This window comes from Nymphalis io, chromosome 2 (genome assembly GCF_905147045.1).
Source record: "Nymphalis io chromosome 2, ilAglIoxx1.1, whole genome shotgun sequence".
NCBI classification, from domain to species: Eukaryota; Metazoa; Arthropoda; class Insecta; order Lepidoptera; family Nymphalidae; genus Nymphalis; species Nymphalis io.
In genome coordinates this window covers 5,038,535-5,055,261 of record NC_065889.1, presented here as the reverse complement: position 1 = coordinate 5,055,261, position 16,727 = coordinate 5,038,535, and the positions used below count along the sequence as shown (strand labels likewise).

At 32.5% G+C, this 16,727-nt stretch overlaps 1 protein-coding gene across 4 annotated transcripts in view; it reads right to left on the bottom strand.

The window, feature by feature from the left end:
* Positions 1 to 16,727, bottom strand: part of LOC126779487 (formin-binding protein 1-like) — a 42,610-nt gene that overhangs the window by 13,226 nt on the left and 12,657 nt on the right. For all 4 annotated transcript variants that reach the window (XM_050503508.1, XM_050503516.1, XM_050503524.1 and 1 more), the window contains exons 2-4: positions 2,611 to 2,726; positions 1,380 to 1,430; positions 623 to 767 (exon numbers count right to left, since the gene is read on the bottom strand). In XM_050503508.1, coding sequence (XP_050359465.1) covers positions 623 to 767; positions 1,380 to 1,430; positions 2,611 to 2,726 — 312 coding nt within the window. The remainder of the gene's footprint in view (positions 1 to 622; positions 768 to 1,379; positions 1,431 to 2,610; positions 2,727 to 16,727) is intronic.

Here is a 16,727-nt window from a genome sequence, read left to right as displayed (position 1 = left end):
ATACACATGTGGCAGGATTTCAATGAAATTAGACACATGCAGGTTTCCTCACTATGTTTTCCTTCACCGTCAAGCACGAGATGAATTATAAACACAAATTAAGCACATGAAAATTCAGTGGTGCTTGCCCGGGTTTGAACCCACGATCATCGGTTAAGATTCACGCGTTCGAACCACTGGGCCATCTCGGCTTTTTTTTACAAAAAACAAATACAAAAATGTATAAATAATGGAATTCAATATATCATTTCGCTTTCGCATAAAATGTAAAACATAAATAATATTTTAAAAGGTGCTTTAAACAGTGCTTTCGTACTACGAATAGAGGATATGACTAAGTTGTAATAGGATGTTGCCTATAAAGCATCTGACTGTAATTCGCTCGGTTCAACTGCTTCACATTTCTAAGGCTCTGCAAAGTTCGTTAAGAACAAATTCGAAGTGTGATTTAGAACCTTTTTGTGAAATGTTTGAAAAGACTAAGCGACATTGATTACAATATTTGTTCACATATTAACCGTGTCGCCGAAATTAATTTTCAATTGACTTCGGCGGCTGTATCTTTTCTGGTTTGTTACAGTAAAATTAATATTTCAATGGATCTTTTTAAAACAATTCTCACCTTCCTCTCCTCACGGAGCTCCTTGGCAAGCAAATGCAACTCACGAACGACATTGGACTGTAAATTTTCCGCCACAACTTCTCGTTGACCCGCAAAGTCTCCTAACTCCTGAAGGAGCTGTCTGAATGCTTTGCAAGCTGTGTATCTGTGAAAGTAAAACACATTTAAAGAAAAAACGTAATATGCTTTGTTTTTAAATATAGAAACATCATTAAGGAGTTACTTAAACGTCGGTAAATATTAAGCTGTATGTTTTGCAGTTCAAATTTGTCAAAATGAAATTAACACCAAATTGTATTTTTTTCCTCATTGTCTTTTTTCTGCTTTATTTATCGCATGTATCGTTACTCGTTTTGCACAAAATACTGTACCAGAGACACGACATATATATTATTTTTATTTTAATAGAATTAAACAGATCCTGATTAATTATTATTTTTAAAAACTTTTAAAACTTATTACGATAACAAGTTTCAATAATTAACAAATATAAGAGAATTAACATACTTCGTATTATTTAAATAAGTCGTTGCCAATTAGGAATTTATACACGGCCTGTAATATATGCAAATTTGAGGACAAGCGGTAAAACGCAGATATACATATATACAATGAGTTATCAGCATCCTTACTATATGTAAAAGGAAGGCGGTCTATAAATACGTATACAGTCGTAAAGCATGATCGAGAATATAAATGACTATAATTTTAATACATATTTACGGAGATGACAGATACAATAAACAAGTCTACTAACTGGTATTCATCCTCTTCTTTTCTTTTGGGTTGATAATTCTTGACTAGCCTCCTGAAAAAAAAATACAAATAGTAAAACCTCTTTATTGATGGCATTATATATATATATGATTCCCATTAGCCGATTTCGGCAACTATTATCCCTGTATAAAACCAACTACTCAGAAGATATAATAGTCCACTAGTGTTTGCAAAAACACAAGTGCACTATATCTCTTATAATCCAATGGAAGGCAAATCGAAAACAACCGGAAAGAGCTCAGGCTAAAGACCAGCGGTAGGTGCTTTCCGAAGCTTCAGTGTGTACATTGCCCATATCCAAACATCAAGATGCAACTGAAAATTTCTCGACAGAAAAATCTAATAATGTTTTATTAGACTCATTGGACCTCGATATCTCCAGTCTAGCGTAGCCACTAGAGCGACGGAGGCAGTTTGTTAATTATAACATCGCTTTCATTTCCACTTTTCTCGGTTACACTAGTGGCCAGTAATTATGTGATAAGTGATTGATTGTTAAAGGCAATTAAACATGCTAATATATCAGGTGTCGATTTAAAATATAATAAGGTGATTAAAAAATCGAAACGCCTCAATGAATAAAATATTCAAAATAAATAAAAACTCCTAAATTATGTATGGCGAGGTGAAATGAATAATTTTTCGATTATACATCATAAGTTCGGTGGTATTTATGCAGTAAATATTTTAAAATGGTGTAGTGAAAGTGAACATTCTACCAATTTACATACAAAACTGGCTAGACGAGTTCGGATGACATCCTGTTAATAACCATAATATTATGTCTATCCTTGCGTAAGCGTATTTTAATATTATCTTGCGTACGTGATAATCACATAAAATATAGCTTTCACAATACAATCAAAACACAGTAGTTTCCCTCTTAACGAAGCGTGTAGAAGTGTGTGTGCGAATTGAAAAGAAGTGTTATCATTAGCAGCAAAGTTACTTTTATCAAGTCACAACTGTAAATACTTTCCCCCCCAAACAATAAACATTTTATTGCGGCTGTATAGTTACACGATACTTTGTCGTCTTCTTACGAATGTCAAATTAGTGATGACAGAAAGAGATAAATCAGTGTATACATATTACATACGCATCCGCTCTAAACGACGTTAATCAGTAAGGTCGGTAAAGTATAAGTAATTTATAATTGCATTAAATTATAATTATTTTAGCAATTAAAGATAAATAATGTTTTAAATTACCGGAGTTTCCCTGCATATTCTAATTCTATCGCACACCTCTCCTTGACGAAATTACCATATTTGTCTAAGAATTCAATTCCTTTATGCGTGTGGGCGGCTAAGTTATCATATTGATCCTGCGAACAAATAAAAAAATCATTAGTACATGTGTTGTGTATTGTCATCATAAAACTGGAGGATGCAGATCGCGATACCCGGTCATCAGGAACTGACGACGAACTGATAACTCGTTCTAGTACTTTATTATGTCCACATATATGTTAACTACCGATGAGTAATTTTATTAACATACATATGGAACAATGAGGAGAATAACTTCTTTTAGGACATATATTTTACTAATATTTAGTCATTTTCATAATTCTATAACAATAAATATTAAAAGTACAGATTCTAAATATTCCCTATTGACATAAACTCGCTCTTATAAGCATTTCATAGTAAACCGAAAACAAACTGTTTTTATTTCATAAATAACGCATACGATTATAAGCAATTAAGTTTATATATCTTACATAATACAACAAATACTGAGTCTTCGCTAAATATTACGCAATTTTGTTTATACTACTGTTCATCAATGGTCGAAATTAGACCATAATCAATATTGAAATTTAGAGGAATACATCTTTGAATTTGCATGTTTTGAACAAAATTATTACTACTCTTTTACTTTTTTTATTGATAAAATAAAATAAAAAAACTAAAGCACAATACGTACCAAGCAAAATAGTAAAAAAAATATTGACGAACAGAAGAAAGACTGGTGTCGAATTATTTTGTATTTGCCTATTTATATATAGATATATATAGACACTAATGAATAGAATTATATATATGTCTGTCTATTAACATATTTTTTAAACATAAGCTTTTAATATTAAGTAAACTGTAATATCCTTTACAGAGTTCATGTTATACTTCATGGGTAATCGGGTGTACGGAGATAGCGTGCAAAGTTGCGCACGCGACTTCTACATCAATAAGACACCGCCCTTGAAACTGCTAGAGGTTTGCCGAGGACAACGACACTTAAATGTCCACCTCCGTTTTTCCTAGCTAGCCAAAGATATCTCATCTTGATTAACGAGATGGCATATCCGATTACTCTAAACTATAAATTTAATATTGTTTAAAAATAAAATGCATATGCATAAAATATGAATGCTATCAAAATTATAAAGTATAAAAACATTTTTAAACAGTAACAGAATGCTATACGAATGCTGGACAAAAGTCTATTTAATGTCGATAGTAAGATTTTATTTTTCCAGTTAATTTAAATATTTTTTTAATGAAAATAGTACAAAGTTTATAATAACGTTAACGGTTTGCATAATTAAATTAAATATTAGAATGCATTACTAGTTTTGAATCAATTAATATTTCAGATACGTTAAGTATACCATGTATATAAACTTACATCATATACATAAAATGTTTACTTTAACATGAGAAATACACGACATCCGATACGCATGAATCATGGTTGAAATTTTGCCGTCGTGCATTATCCCTTCATTGTGAATCCTAAAATAATCTCGTTAAACCAGAACATCAGTGAATAAGTTCTTCTGAAATAAGACGCTTTAAGCGAGCATGAAATATTACTCCGAAAATATATTGAGTTATTAATTCATTTGCTGTATATATTAATTTATATATTACCGTTCTAAATTATTTAATTACTATAATTAGCATAACTAGCAATTTAGTTTAAAAAAAAGACTAATGTCATAAAAATAAATTACAATTAAATACCTAATAAATCATCCTAACTAATTTCTTTTAATTACATTATTATTAATACGAAAGGTCACGTATTCACGTCAACTACTTAACCGATCATCATAAAATTTTGCATACATTTTATATTATATAAAGGCAATGATGTCCTGACTAACTGAATGATTTGAACGTTAAAGCTGATAGGTCCCGGACGCGCCGCACACTCCAAACCTTCAATTTTTTATTTCGTATAAATAAATATGATATATCACATACATTTTTGGGATAAAATTTAGTAGAGGTTAGTCTTAAGTTTCGCACTGAAAAAGAACAAGTATATTTTTATTGCCTCTAAAATCCGCGTTTGACTGTGCTAGTGCTACTTTATAAGACTTTTGTTTATATATATAAAAACCAATATTACGTAATTTTTTTAAAACAATTAAGTTATAAGGTAATTATTTTCGATCTACTGGGATTAAATAATAATTCATCACAACTTATCTTTTATAAAAAAACACGGGTGAAACAAAGTATTCAATAAATATAATATCATAGTAACTTCATAACATCATTTCAATCGATCTACAGGGATTTAAAACGAACAATGCGTGCTATATTCCAATTACCAACGCTTTGCGTGCTGCGACAGTCGATACTAAAATATGGTTGACATCAAATAATATCCGTCCGAGTATTGTCATTCTATTACGGAGCACTCACTGTACGACGTGCATATATTGCATTGTCGTTTTTGATTAAGCCTGAGTGACCGTCTGACTTCTACAAGGAAATAGATTTCGCAATCATTCATCCTTACAATTGTTATGAATATCCTTTGCGTCTGCGAATCGTGATACTTTCTTCCTCTGAACGTAGATACCGGTTAACGACAAGTTCGTTTTAATTACATCGCGTTTACCGTTGTTTTTAGTCCCGTCCTAATGAGGACTCGCTTTGTCATAATTACACGTTACCGTGCACGGATCATCAACTCGAATCGATAAAAAACTGAAAGGTTTCTCATTGTATTCTACTTATTTTTGTGAGGCTCGCGGTCATGGCCGGTCAGTACCAGTACAAATTTCACTATCGAACGAAATTTGAATATACTTTTTATTGTAAATCTATTATGCGAAATTAAAGAAAATGGAAGGTATATTCGTCATAGGGTTATTAAGCTGTTCAGTTCGTTGGCCCGCTGTTAGGGCAATATCAACTTTGTGGGAGCGCCTCGACTGGACGTGGGAGAACTGGATTGGTGACAACTGCATGCATTTTCCACAACGCTTAAACGCTAAAAGAGTTCTGTATGACTAAAAGTGCATTAACTTGGCTGAATATTAATGCAGTAGCTATTCCTAGAGCCATTAAGTTACCGCCTTCCCCTCAACCGTCCGCCGGGGACTTCATTACGCTGAACATGTCATTTGCTCTGCTATGAACGCCTAGACGTAACAAGATTTCCATTTAAAATTCATTAAGCAATATAACTCCATCATAATTACATATTATTATCAATATGAAACATGTTTACAACATTACAAAATAAAATTTTAAGTGAGGTTTATTTTAAAATTAATAGACGTTGTAAGCATCATAACGATATTAAAAGGAAAATTACTTTCAAAATATTTATAAATAAAAACAATAAAACTTAGTAGATTATATTGAAGTTAGACCTTAACGTGTGTCACTAGAGTCTAAAGTAGCTTGAATAATAGTTAGCATTACTTTAAGGTCGAGTACGAAATGTTTAAGCGTCCGGCGCTACCTTTGGAATGCGCTCACAGAACGTCCGAACCATCATCAGTATGCTGAGCACACCCAAAGCGGTTACCGACATGTGTAATGCCACCAGTTACCTTGGCTAATTATACTAGAATATTAATATTATATTGAGTATCAACTTGATGGATTACCACTTCCACCTAACTTGCTTTCTATTAAGGTGTAACTTGCCTACGCCATGTCAGGAAAAAATAAAAAACCAGACGGTATTGATTTATTATTATGGTTAATTTTGTATACTATAAGGAAAAACGCGACAATATCTTGCACAAACACATAATAATACGATTCTACTCATTTAAAAAAAAAAAAAACCAAGCACTTGTTTGTTACTTTAATAGAATTAACATATATACTATAACTTATACCTACAGCGATTAAAAAAATAATCCAATTTCAACCATCATAAGTTTGAAACGAATTATGGTAATTAATATCTAAATATATGTGTGTGTGTGTCGTCGGGTAATAACAACCGGACGGTTTAATTATTATTTCCACTTTCGAAATAAAGATTGGCATTAAACTTGCCAATATATAGAAAACAGATGTTTTTTATGCCAAATCATATATATCTATAAATTTGTAATAAAACAAACATTTACATTGACTCTAGCTACATAATTTGAGAATGTCATGGTTTTTAAAAATAAAATTATTCTCTCTGAATGAACGTGCCGATATACACGGTATTAAGTCTTTTTTGTTTAACCTGTGTTCGCAGGTGATAATATCAGTGTAGCGATGTTGTTTGATGTTGTTTAGTGATTATAAATCGTGACCTTGCGATCTAGGTATTGGTATCTAGCGTCTCAGTTGAATGCCAATTTTTTTTTTTTTTTTTATAGAATAGGAAGGCGGACGAGCATATGGGCCACCTGATGGTAAGTGGTCACCAACGCTCTTAGACATTAGCATTGTAAGAAATGTCAACCATCGCTTACATATCCAATGCGCCACCAACCTTGGGAACTAAGATTTTATGTCCCTTGTGCCTGTAATTACACTGGCTCACTCACCCTTCAAACCGGAACACAACAATATCAAGTATTGCTGTTTTGCGGTAGAATATCTGATGAGTGGGTGGTACCTACCCAGACGAGCTTGCACAAAGCCCTACCACCAGTAAAATTAAATAATATTAATAGTAAATAATTCAATTTAAATCTTAAAATGGGAATCAATCACTAAACACATTACTTTAAAGTTTTGTAAATACGTGCCTTGCTACTAGATTACTTATTTCAATATATGTACATGTAATCAGAGTCTCGCTCGTCATAACCGTGGCTGTACTGTTCATGTTTTTCCCCATTTAATCTAATTGTTAAGTCATTAAACAAGAACGGTATTAGACACGTCCGTCACAGTAGGAGGCTATTTTCCCCGCTGTTCTGAACAGCCCCATAGAAGAATTCGAATGCGTATGTGAACGCTTCACACAACCTATTGATTATGAAACAAAAAAGTGCGCTGAATTAATGGCGCCTTTGTTTACACTGCGGTAACCTTTCACACGGCGTTCATACATTATTTTTGCTTCCGTTTCATCTTGAATACGTCGACGTCGAAGTCACACCGGAACAGGGTCGCTGGCAATCGTTTTGATCGACTATGACTCATGCCAGAGGAACGCCCTGGTCGTAACTAATTAGCGCTTATTACTCATCCCTTCTTTATCAGACTACAATGAAGTGGTCCTTCGTGATAAGATTACAATATGGTCGATGAATCAAAAAAGACAAACAATAACTTTACGTAATAATATATTAACTAACTATCTAGTACCGAAATCACACAAAAGCAAAACTACTTTAATTATAAAATGTTAAATATTCATAATTTAATTACTTACATATAATAAAAACGTGAGATTAAAGGTGAACTCGTAAAAAATATATCGAAAACAATCGCTTCGAACAAACGTGTGCAGATTTTTTTTGTAACATGCATAACATTAGTTTAAAATGGTAATTCTTTAAAGGCAAATTAAAAAATACATTTACGATAGTAGTTATAACAGTGTATTGATCTTACATTGTTCTGGTCCATCGTTCTGTTCAAACAAATGATAGGATAGTTTAGTCGAGACAATAGTAATCGTGATCAAATTGTATACGGTTCATTTTGACGGAAGATCGTAATTCGTAATCTTGATAGTTTTCTACGTACGTCTTTCTGTTTTTTCACGTAATTACCGTAATTCTTATTTATATATTTATTTAATTTTATTAACGACTATTTTCAATGTTTATGTGCTGGAGCGATCAATTTAGGTCATGAACATTGGAACTGTAAAAAATACATATTAACCGTTTCTTAAACCGTATAAATGCGTCGTCAACCATGACATTTATGGTAGCTTAATCACCATACAAATTAGAGCCTCTTTCACTCTTGAAGAGATGAGTTAGAGCCTATCCCACGACTACTCCAAGTAGAAGTTGATGCCACACATGAGACTTTCATCCGACGAAAGATGTTTTCTCGATAAGTTACGGTAAATCAACGTGTTCTATCTACTGAGAGACTTCTCAGCTTTATCACATTAATAAGGGCTTGGTTTTCTTTGTTTTTAAAAAAATTATGTTTAAAAGTAAAGTATCTGTTAAGTTTGATACGAATGTGTTTTAGATTGAAAAGTCTTATGATAAGTCATATAATTAACGTTTCAAATAAGTCTGTTTATTGGTTACTAATATACATATTACAGGCCCGCATACATATGTAGGTATATATAAGTACTTATTAGTAAGTACCTATATGTATGTTTGACTCGATCGAGAGGTGTTAAATTCATACTAAGTTTACATAATTCGTTTCGAAATGCTAACAGGTGACATAATTTAATTGCTAAACCAGATGTTAGCCAGTGTAAATAAAGATTGCTACACTTTTACTAGTAAATATAATTATAACATTCTTGCGTGGTACCGTTTTAAGGTTAAAGAACCTTACTGCATGAATATGAAGTGTTATTTTTAATACCTCATTAGGTAAAACCATTGTAAGCTAACATGTTATCTAAGCGCTTATTGACGACTTATTTAAAATGGAGTAACGTTTGTTTGGAGGAGGTATGATTTTTTTGAAGGTCGAGAGTTAAATTCCTTACAAGCACCACTGAATTTATTTTAAAATATTTTTATCGACGAAAGACGTATTGTATTTCGTTCGTAAAAATTTACATGTTTAAAAAAAACTTTTCTTTGTTTGTCTGGCCAACAATATTTTTATATGTATGTATGAAACACGTTGACCAGAGTATTTAGTCCACTGAATTTTATATATAATGGTCAATACATAGTTATTGGCACAAGAAAACAATAGCAGGTTTAATATATGCCATGAATGCGCTGCCAACCATGAAAATAAGATATTATGTAGTTCACCCTTCAAACCGAAACAATTGCAATTGCTAACACAAAGTATTGTTGTTTTGAGGTAAAATAACGGAGTGATGAGCTGAGGTACCTTGAATAAAGCCGAAACACCGAAATAGTTAACTTAATGTGTATTTTATCGAATAGCATATTTATAAATGCATTTTGTAATAGGTAAAATCATTTTGTCCGTAATGCAGTTGTACCACATTCCGTGTATGCCGAGTCCTAGATAATATTAACGAGAATGTGAACATATATGGCTGTTCGTATATGGAGTCCGGATACCAATAACATTTTAAATATTCTCTGCTTACATAAAACAATGGAGTGGAAAAATATAACGATCCCTTCTATCAATAAGTTATTAATCGTTTGCAATGTTTATGAATGTACAAAATTGATTACAAAATGATTGCTTTTCACGTAGAGTGTAGACTAACAATTGTATAGCGTTATTTGTTAAATAAATGCTCTTATGTTTTTATCACGGCAAATAAGTAAATAGTCCATTATGAAATCAACGATTACTCATGTATTAATAATAGATAAAGATTTTTTTTACATAAGAGCTATACAGATGAAGTCAATCATTAATTTCATTTCGGATCTAGATGTCCAGTCCAGAAAACTAAAGTTGACCACGGTCAACACTGAAGGTTAACCCCTCATTTTTAAGCTCATCTATAATAAATGATGGTGATTTCGCCTTGTTGGCTATTTCGGACATGGCGGCCATTCTCAAAGAAGATATAAAGGTCACAAAAGTCCGAGGCTTGGGAGCTTATATAAACATTGCGAATTTCTTGACAGATAATTTAATTATTTTTGATTGGCAACACTCGAGAGTTATAGCAACGATTTCGGGATCTCCTCTCTGCATCTCTATAATCTATCTCATCTCTATAAGCTAGCTACCGACGAGGTTGTTAACAGCTAATAATAAATATAGGAAATTGAAAATAAAAACGTATCAGCTAATGCAAATTATATAAAAGAAATAAATGGACGAATGATAACAGTGCGTAATGCTTATCGCGGTCCTGACGCCCGATTATGTCTACAATCGCCCACGGTATAGTGTGGACAGCTATGAAACACTTAATAAAAATTCCAATTTCATTGATAAAGTCACTAACACTGACAGAAAAAGCTTGCAATTCATGTGTCAATAGTTAAAGTATTAATTAAATTGTGCAAGCAATCAATCAATTATTGCGTAACGACTCACTGACATAGTTTTCGTATGGTGATCTCGTTGTAGGCGACTTTCACAACTATCTGTAAAAAAATTTTAATGTCCCGAACCCATGCGATATGCAAAATATTGTTTTCAAAATAAAAATAACAGAAAACTTAAATCATTTTCATTATTCGTTCGTTTAGACAACGTTGACCGCTACTATGTGTAATATCGGCGACTTGTATACATTATTGCTCATTAAAAGTCGTATCGTAACCTCACTTTCTCAGCTTTCCAATACTTTTACTTATTTATAATAAGTCCCTAAGAAGAGAGACGTATTGAACTCATTCATAATTTATATGCGAAATGATAATTATATGCGTCTTATAATACTACAATATAAATCTGTTGAACGTAATCCGTTTCACTAACAGATAAAGAAGAAAGTGTTTCTAAAAGGAATTTCTTACTTAGTAGCGTGTAATAAATCGATCCAACAGTCGAAACCATATTTTATCAATAACCAAATGAAAAACCAATATCCGTATTATGTCTCGGTTTCGTTTATACGAGTGGTCGGTTGAGTCACGACGGACGCTAGGGTGTATTTCACCCTCACAACCGACACCCTGTGACGTCACAGTTCGTGACTCACGCTCGTCGAAAGAGCAGTCTGGGGCTAAATATTTACACGAGCTGAGCATCTCATAGCTGAGCTCATGATCCTTGAACGTGATGAAGTTGATAATATCTAAGTACACTTTTACAATGCAATTGCATTGTTCCTTACGTTATATTGTGATAGTAGAAATGATGTTCTAAGAATATACATTTGCTACTCACTAAGTTTATAACTTAAATAAAAAAAAAATACAGGCATATTTTTCGATAAAAAAAAATAATAATGATAAAAAAACTTACTAAAGAGTTATCTGTTTAAAAAGCAAAACCGACAAAAATAATTCGAGCCCATAAAAAAATCTTATTTTTTCACCCTTAAGGGTGAAATATCAATTTCAATGGAACTCCAAACACAAAAATATTTACAAATCGGTTTAAATAAATAAAACAAATAATAGCTCTCTGAGGAACAAAAAAACAAATACAACCGAATTAAGAACCTCCTTTTTTGAAGTCGTTTAGAAAGTGCTCGTTTTAAGTATAAATATTTTTATTCAAACATTTCATTAAAACTTAGAGGCTACCTTTAGCTGTGCCTTGATAAAACACGGTATATGTAATGTCTTTAGACTATTAACGCCGTCGCTCTAATGACCCTTTTGGAATGATATAAGAATACTAAGATGCTTACAAAAAGCTGCAGTGACTACCAAAAAATACTCGGAAACTGTAACAAACGGTAACAGATTGCTATTTATTTACTACTGCTAATAATATATGCATTTACATTTAACCGAGTCTATTGTTTACTTATGACGTTCGAAAATAGCTATTGTTTACGAACTGTACATAATGTTATTGTGTACATTGTACATTAGCGATTGCCTTCATCCTAAACTGAATACTAAGCACTGCCCGCTCCATAGTACGTATCATATACCTGAGCTTTAACCATTACCTGATTTAAATAAGAAATTGTAAAACATTTATTGGTCATAATAATAACTGTAGCGTAATAGAATAAGAAGGTATCGATTGATTTACAAAGACAAACTACGTACTTGAACCGAAGACATGTTTGTCCAGAAACTAGATTCTAATCCGTAGTAAGAAGTGGATAGCACTGAAACTCGTCGGCTCTTTTATAAATGCTAGAAATTATTCGCTCATTTTAAATGAAGACCGTATGAGAAAGATTGTAAAAATAATTTTAACAAATAATGTTAATATGTGTTGTTAAGAAATCGAAAGTGAAAGTACAAGCAAGGGAATTTTTCGAGCTTAAAAATAATAAAAATCACTGAATGACATTTTATTATCTGTAGTTTGGCTTTAAACCTGTTTATTAAAATCGCACTTTTAAATTATTGTATTGAATGTTTCCTTTGGAAGTCTACATGAACACCTGACTAACCTAACCTAACTTTGTTTACATTCATTAAACAGATATTTTTTTATTAAAAAAATAACGTAAATTTATATTGTCTTCAGAGAGTAGGGAATGGAATACAAAAAAAAATATATCTCATAGAGAAGAACAATTATCTCAATTGAATCAAACTACGTAAATATAAACTACATACAACGTTTTCCAGTTTCCTACGTGCTCGCTCATGTTACGTAGCTGCTTATTTATATTTTAATTTAACACATAGCAAAATTTGTGAAAGTAACTCTGTATGAGTCTGGTAAGTGGCAAAAACGGATGGAATTCGCTAACGAGATTCTGCCAGGCATTGCTCTCAGTCCTCTCGTATCCCATAAAGCAATATTGTGTTCGATAAAAAAAAACATTTCAATAGAAACTACTATCAATTTAAAACAAGGAATCCAAATCATTGAAAATTCTGACATTGTATATAACATATACGAGAAACTTTTTAGCGGCGAGTGCTAGTTAATATTAAAAATGTATTTGTATTTTTCCTTACGCGTCCCTCAAGTGCTACACAGGAAAGAACTCTTACACTAACGAGATGTTGCCAAGTATCCCAGCCATAATCTCGCTGAGAAATTGTAACGAACGTACAACTGTACTGTGTGACCTAGAATTACTTTAAGATGTTCATTGCTGCACCACATTTATAGTTAAAGCACGGGTTTACACGAAACGTAAAAAAAAATCATATTTAATGTGTGTATAAATATAACCTAGTATCTAAAAACCATAGAAACTTTGTTAACAGAGGTGGGTTTTGTTTAAAAAATGACTGCACACTTTACAGCGGCTCCTTCATTACAACAGGTACCCATTCTCGTCGAATCTCCCTTTTAATGCCGGGAACCTATTACGTGGGAAGAAATGCAAGGCGCGGGCGTATTGTGTCGAGTCTGGATAGTGTATATAAAAACTTTTTGTCATTATACTGCTCATTGTGTTTACAAAGGGCTCGTATCCTGTCATCAATTCTATTTGTACGCTGAACAAAAGTAGAAATATTAAATACATGCAAAATACGGCACGACCATAGAATGAGTCAATGCCAATTAGTTTCTCGCTATCTTTTTCTTTCATCAGTTACAGAGATATTGTTCTTTTAAAGAAATTGCACTCCTAAAGGGATCCGTGATTGGATTAGTAGCCCCCATATTCCCCTAGAGACGTTAGTCGAAGGGGACAGGTGACTTGATAGTAAATTGACTAGTCTTGACATTCAAATAAATGAAGCTATACCCGCACGACGAGTGTTCGCTGCAAGTTGAAATAAATGTGAATTTGCAGTAGTTTGCCCCATACGACGGTACTTATCGGTTGTTCCGAGAATAATATACAATAGGAGTATAGAATGTGGCTCAGCGCGAGCCTCGAGCCATTGTTGAGACACGCGCGTTTCCGCTTTCTCGTGGAAAAATGCAAGCGCGACGTTGGAAAGTAAACGTATACAACGATTTCGAGAATAACACATCATAATTGCCTACTTAGTTAATGTGAGTCATTGCAAGTATCTAGTTATTTAGTTCTACCGATTCATTCATTTACAATTTTCATTAAATTATTTTCTAGAATCTTCCGAGAAAAGATGATTCCTTTAATTCGAAATCGTATTCACGCGCACTCGTTACTATAACTGAAATCGAAATGAAACAGTAGGACGTCAAAACTTGTTTGTCATCAAAACAGTGTTTATAATATTGTACCTGCTTGGTAATGCAGTAGCAATACGTATCACGATCACAATTCAATCACGATCTCAAGGCAACACGTTTTGAATAGACGTTGGTCATTATTCGTGTTACAGCGATCATTCGAAAGTTAGGAAGACATATAAGAATTAACAATTATATACGTAGTTACACAATTGTGATATTTTTATGTTGTTTTCGGTGAGATCAATTTAGCGCTGCTACGTAATAGCAATATAACTTGCTCACTATGTCGTACACGTACACGTTACGGAGATATTGTTATTGATACTTGAATTAGATATAATGAATACAATACAATTGGTTTTTTTTTATATGATCATCTATAGGTATAGAAATAGGTTTGGACATTTGGCAACATTGGCCGAGGCGGCAGACGGGCGCCGTATGATTACAAGAGGCTACTGTTCTATACTTCTCAATGTGAACTGTGTGACTACATTTACCCTTCGGTCGATCAACCACGACCTCCACTCAAATGCGTCATACGGTTTTCGGATTAAACATGAGTTTCCTACTACGTTGCAATGCAACGGTAATTAATTGCCTTAAAAAATACGGACAAGTCTAAATAAATTTTTTGTATGTTGGTACTGTTTCATCTAAATACAAAACGATGGATATTTATTTTATAAAATAACGCTTATTTATCGGTTTTTCCGTTGTGATTCATATTCGAATGTCACCTATGTTTCTGCGATACGACCTTTTTGGTACTGTAAAGTATGTTTTCATCTGTCTTAGAATTATTATAACAGATGAGAAATGCAAAAATCCAGAAACATTCTTTAGGGATTATGCGTACCACTTTCACAACTATATAAGTTATATTACAAGGTGTAACGTTGCTCTCTATTCACGTCGATCATGTAATTATACGTGTCCTTGTATGTCCTTTGGTTATTCACATTTTTCACAGATGGTGCTAGTAAGCTTGACAATGTAACATTTTAATTATTAACGATTCGATTATTGACACAAACTGACATATGTAATATCGATTATCGATTTTTGCTGTTGAATGAAAATTTTCTTTACTTTATTGGCGGTTTGTATGCTTTATGTTTATTATTATTAAATACAAAATAATACAAATTTACTGCTTCGTTCACTTTTAATTAATTTTTAAACTAAAATTTAAATTTCACTTCATTGTCGTATCAATTATGTAATAGTGTGTTCCATGTCCGAAGAACAAGATTAATAAATATATAAAAATAAATGTTTATTTTACTTAAAAACATATTTATTGCTATACAAATAAAACTTGTAAATATTTATTTGGTTGTTTAATTTTCGATGTACAAAATACACAATGTTTTTAGGGCTTGTTTTCACAATATATATAGGTATTTAGGATTGTTTCACTCAATTATTTTATTGATCTATTGGAAACTAGGATTTCCTATACTGATGTATTAAGCGATTATTTTTGATTTATTAAAGTAGCTTTATTTATTATGACTGACATTTTTTTAAACAGATTAAATTACGATATTGTAATGTATACATATTAAGTGATAGTCATGACATATTAAGTCAGTTTTCGGTATTCATATTTCGAACGAGCAATTCAATTCTTACATTCCAATTATGAACTGGTATTTAATTCATTGGAAGGTAAAAAGAAGGAATACGAGTAATGCATTTGAAGTGTTCCATCAAGGAATATGTTTGAACAATGGGAGCGAGCAGCAGATGTGCATAATTTCACAGTTGAGTGGAAGCGGTAGTGGAACCGGTCAGTGGGGTCGACCGCAGCAGGTGTAAGCGTCTCTCGTAATAATGATTACACCAGGGATCTCAAAACCACAGCCTACGGGCCGATAGTGTACATAGAATTCCATAACTTCAACACGATGGCTAAGTAATTAATCAACTCGAAAGGCACTTATTAAAAAATTCCTCCAAACATTAAACGATGGACGTGTTGTGTAAATGTAAACACGTAACACTGTATTGAATGATAAGACGAGATTTTTTGCTTTGATTAAAATTTCAATCGTCATTTTTATTACAAAAAAATATGAAATGAATGCCGATTTAAAATTTTGATAAATGGAAATATTTCACAAACACTTAGTACATACATTACTAAGCTTAATATTAAACTTTAATAAAAGTTGTTTACACAATAAAAAATGTACTTGTACGGCATATTTTAAGTAAATAATATTTTTTATTCATAGACAGGACACTCACTCCTAATGGTTACTAGGCATATGGTATATGTGTTCACAGGCCAAACTAATCAAAATATATTC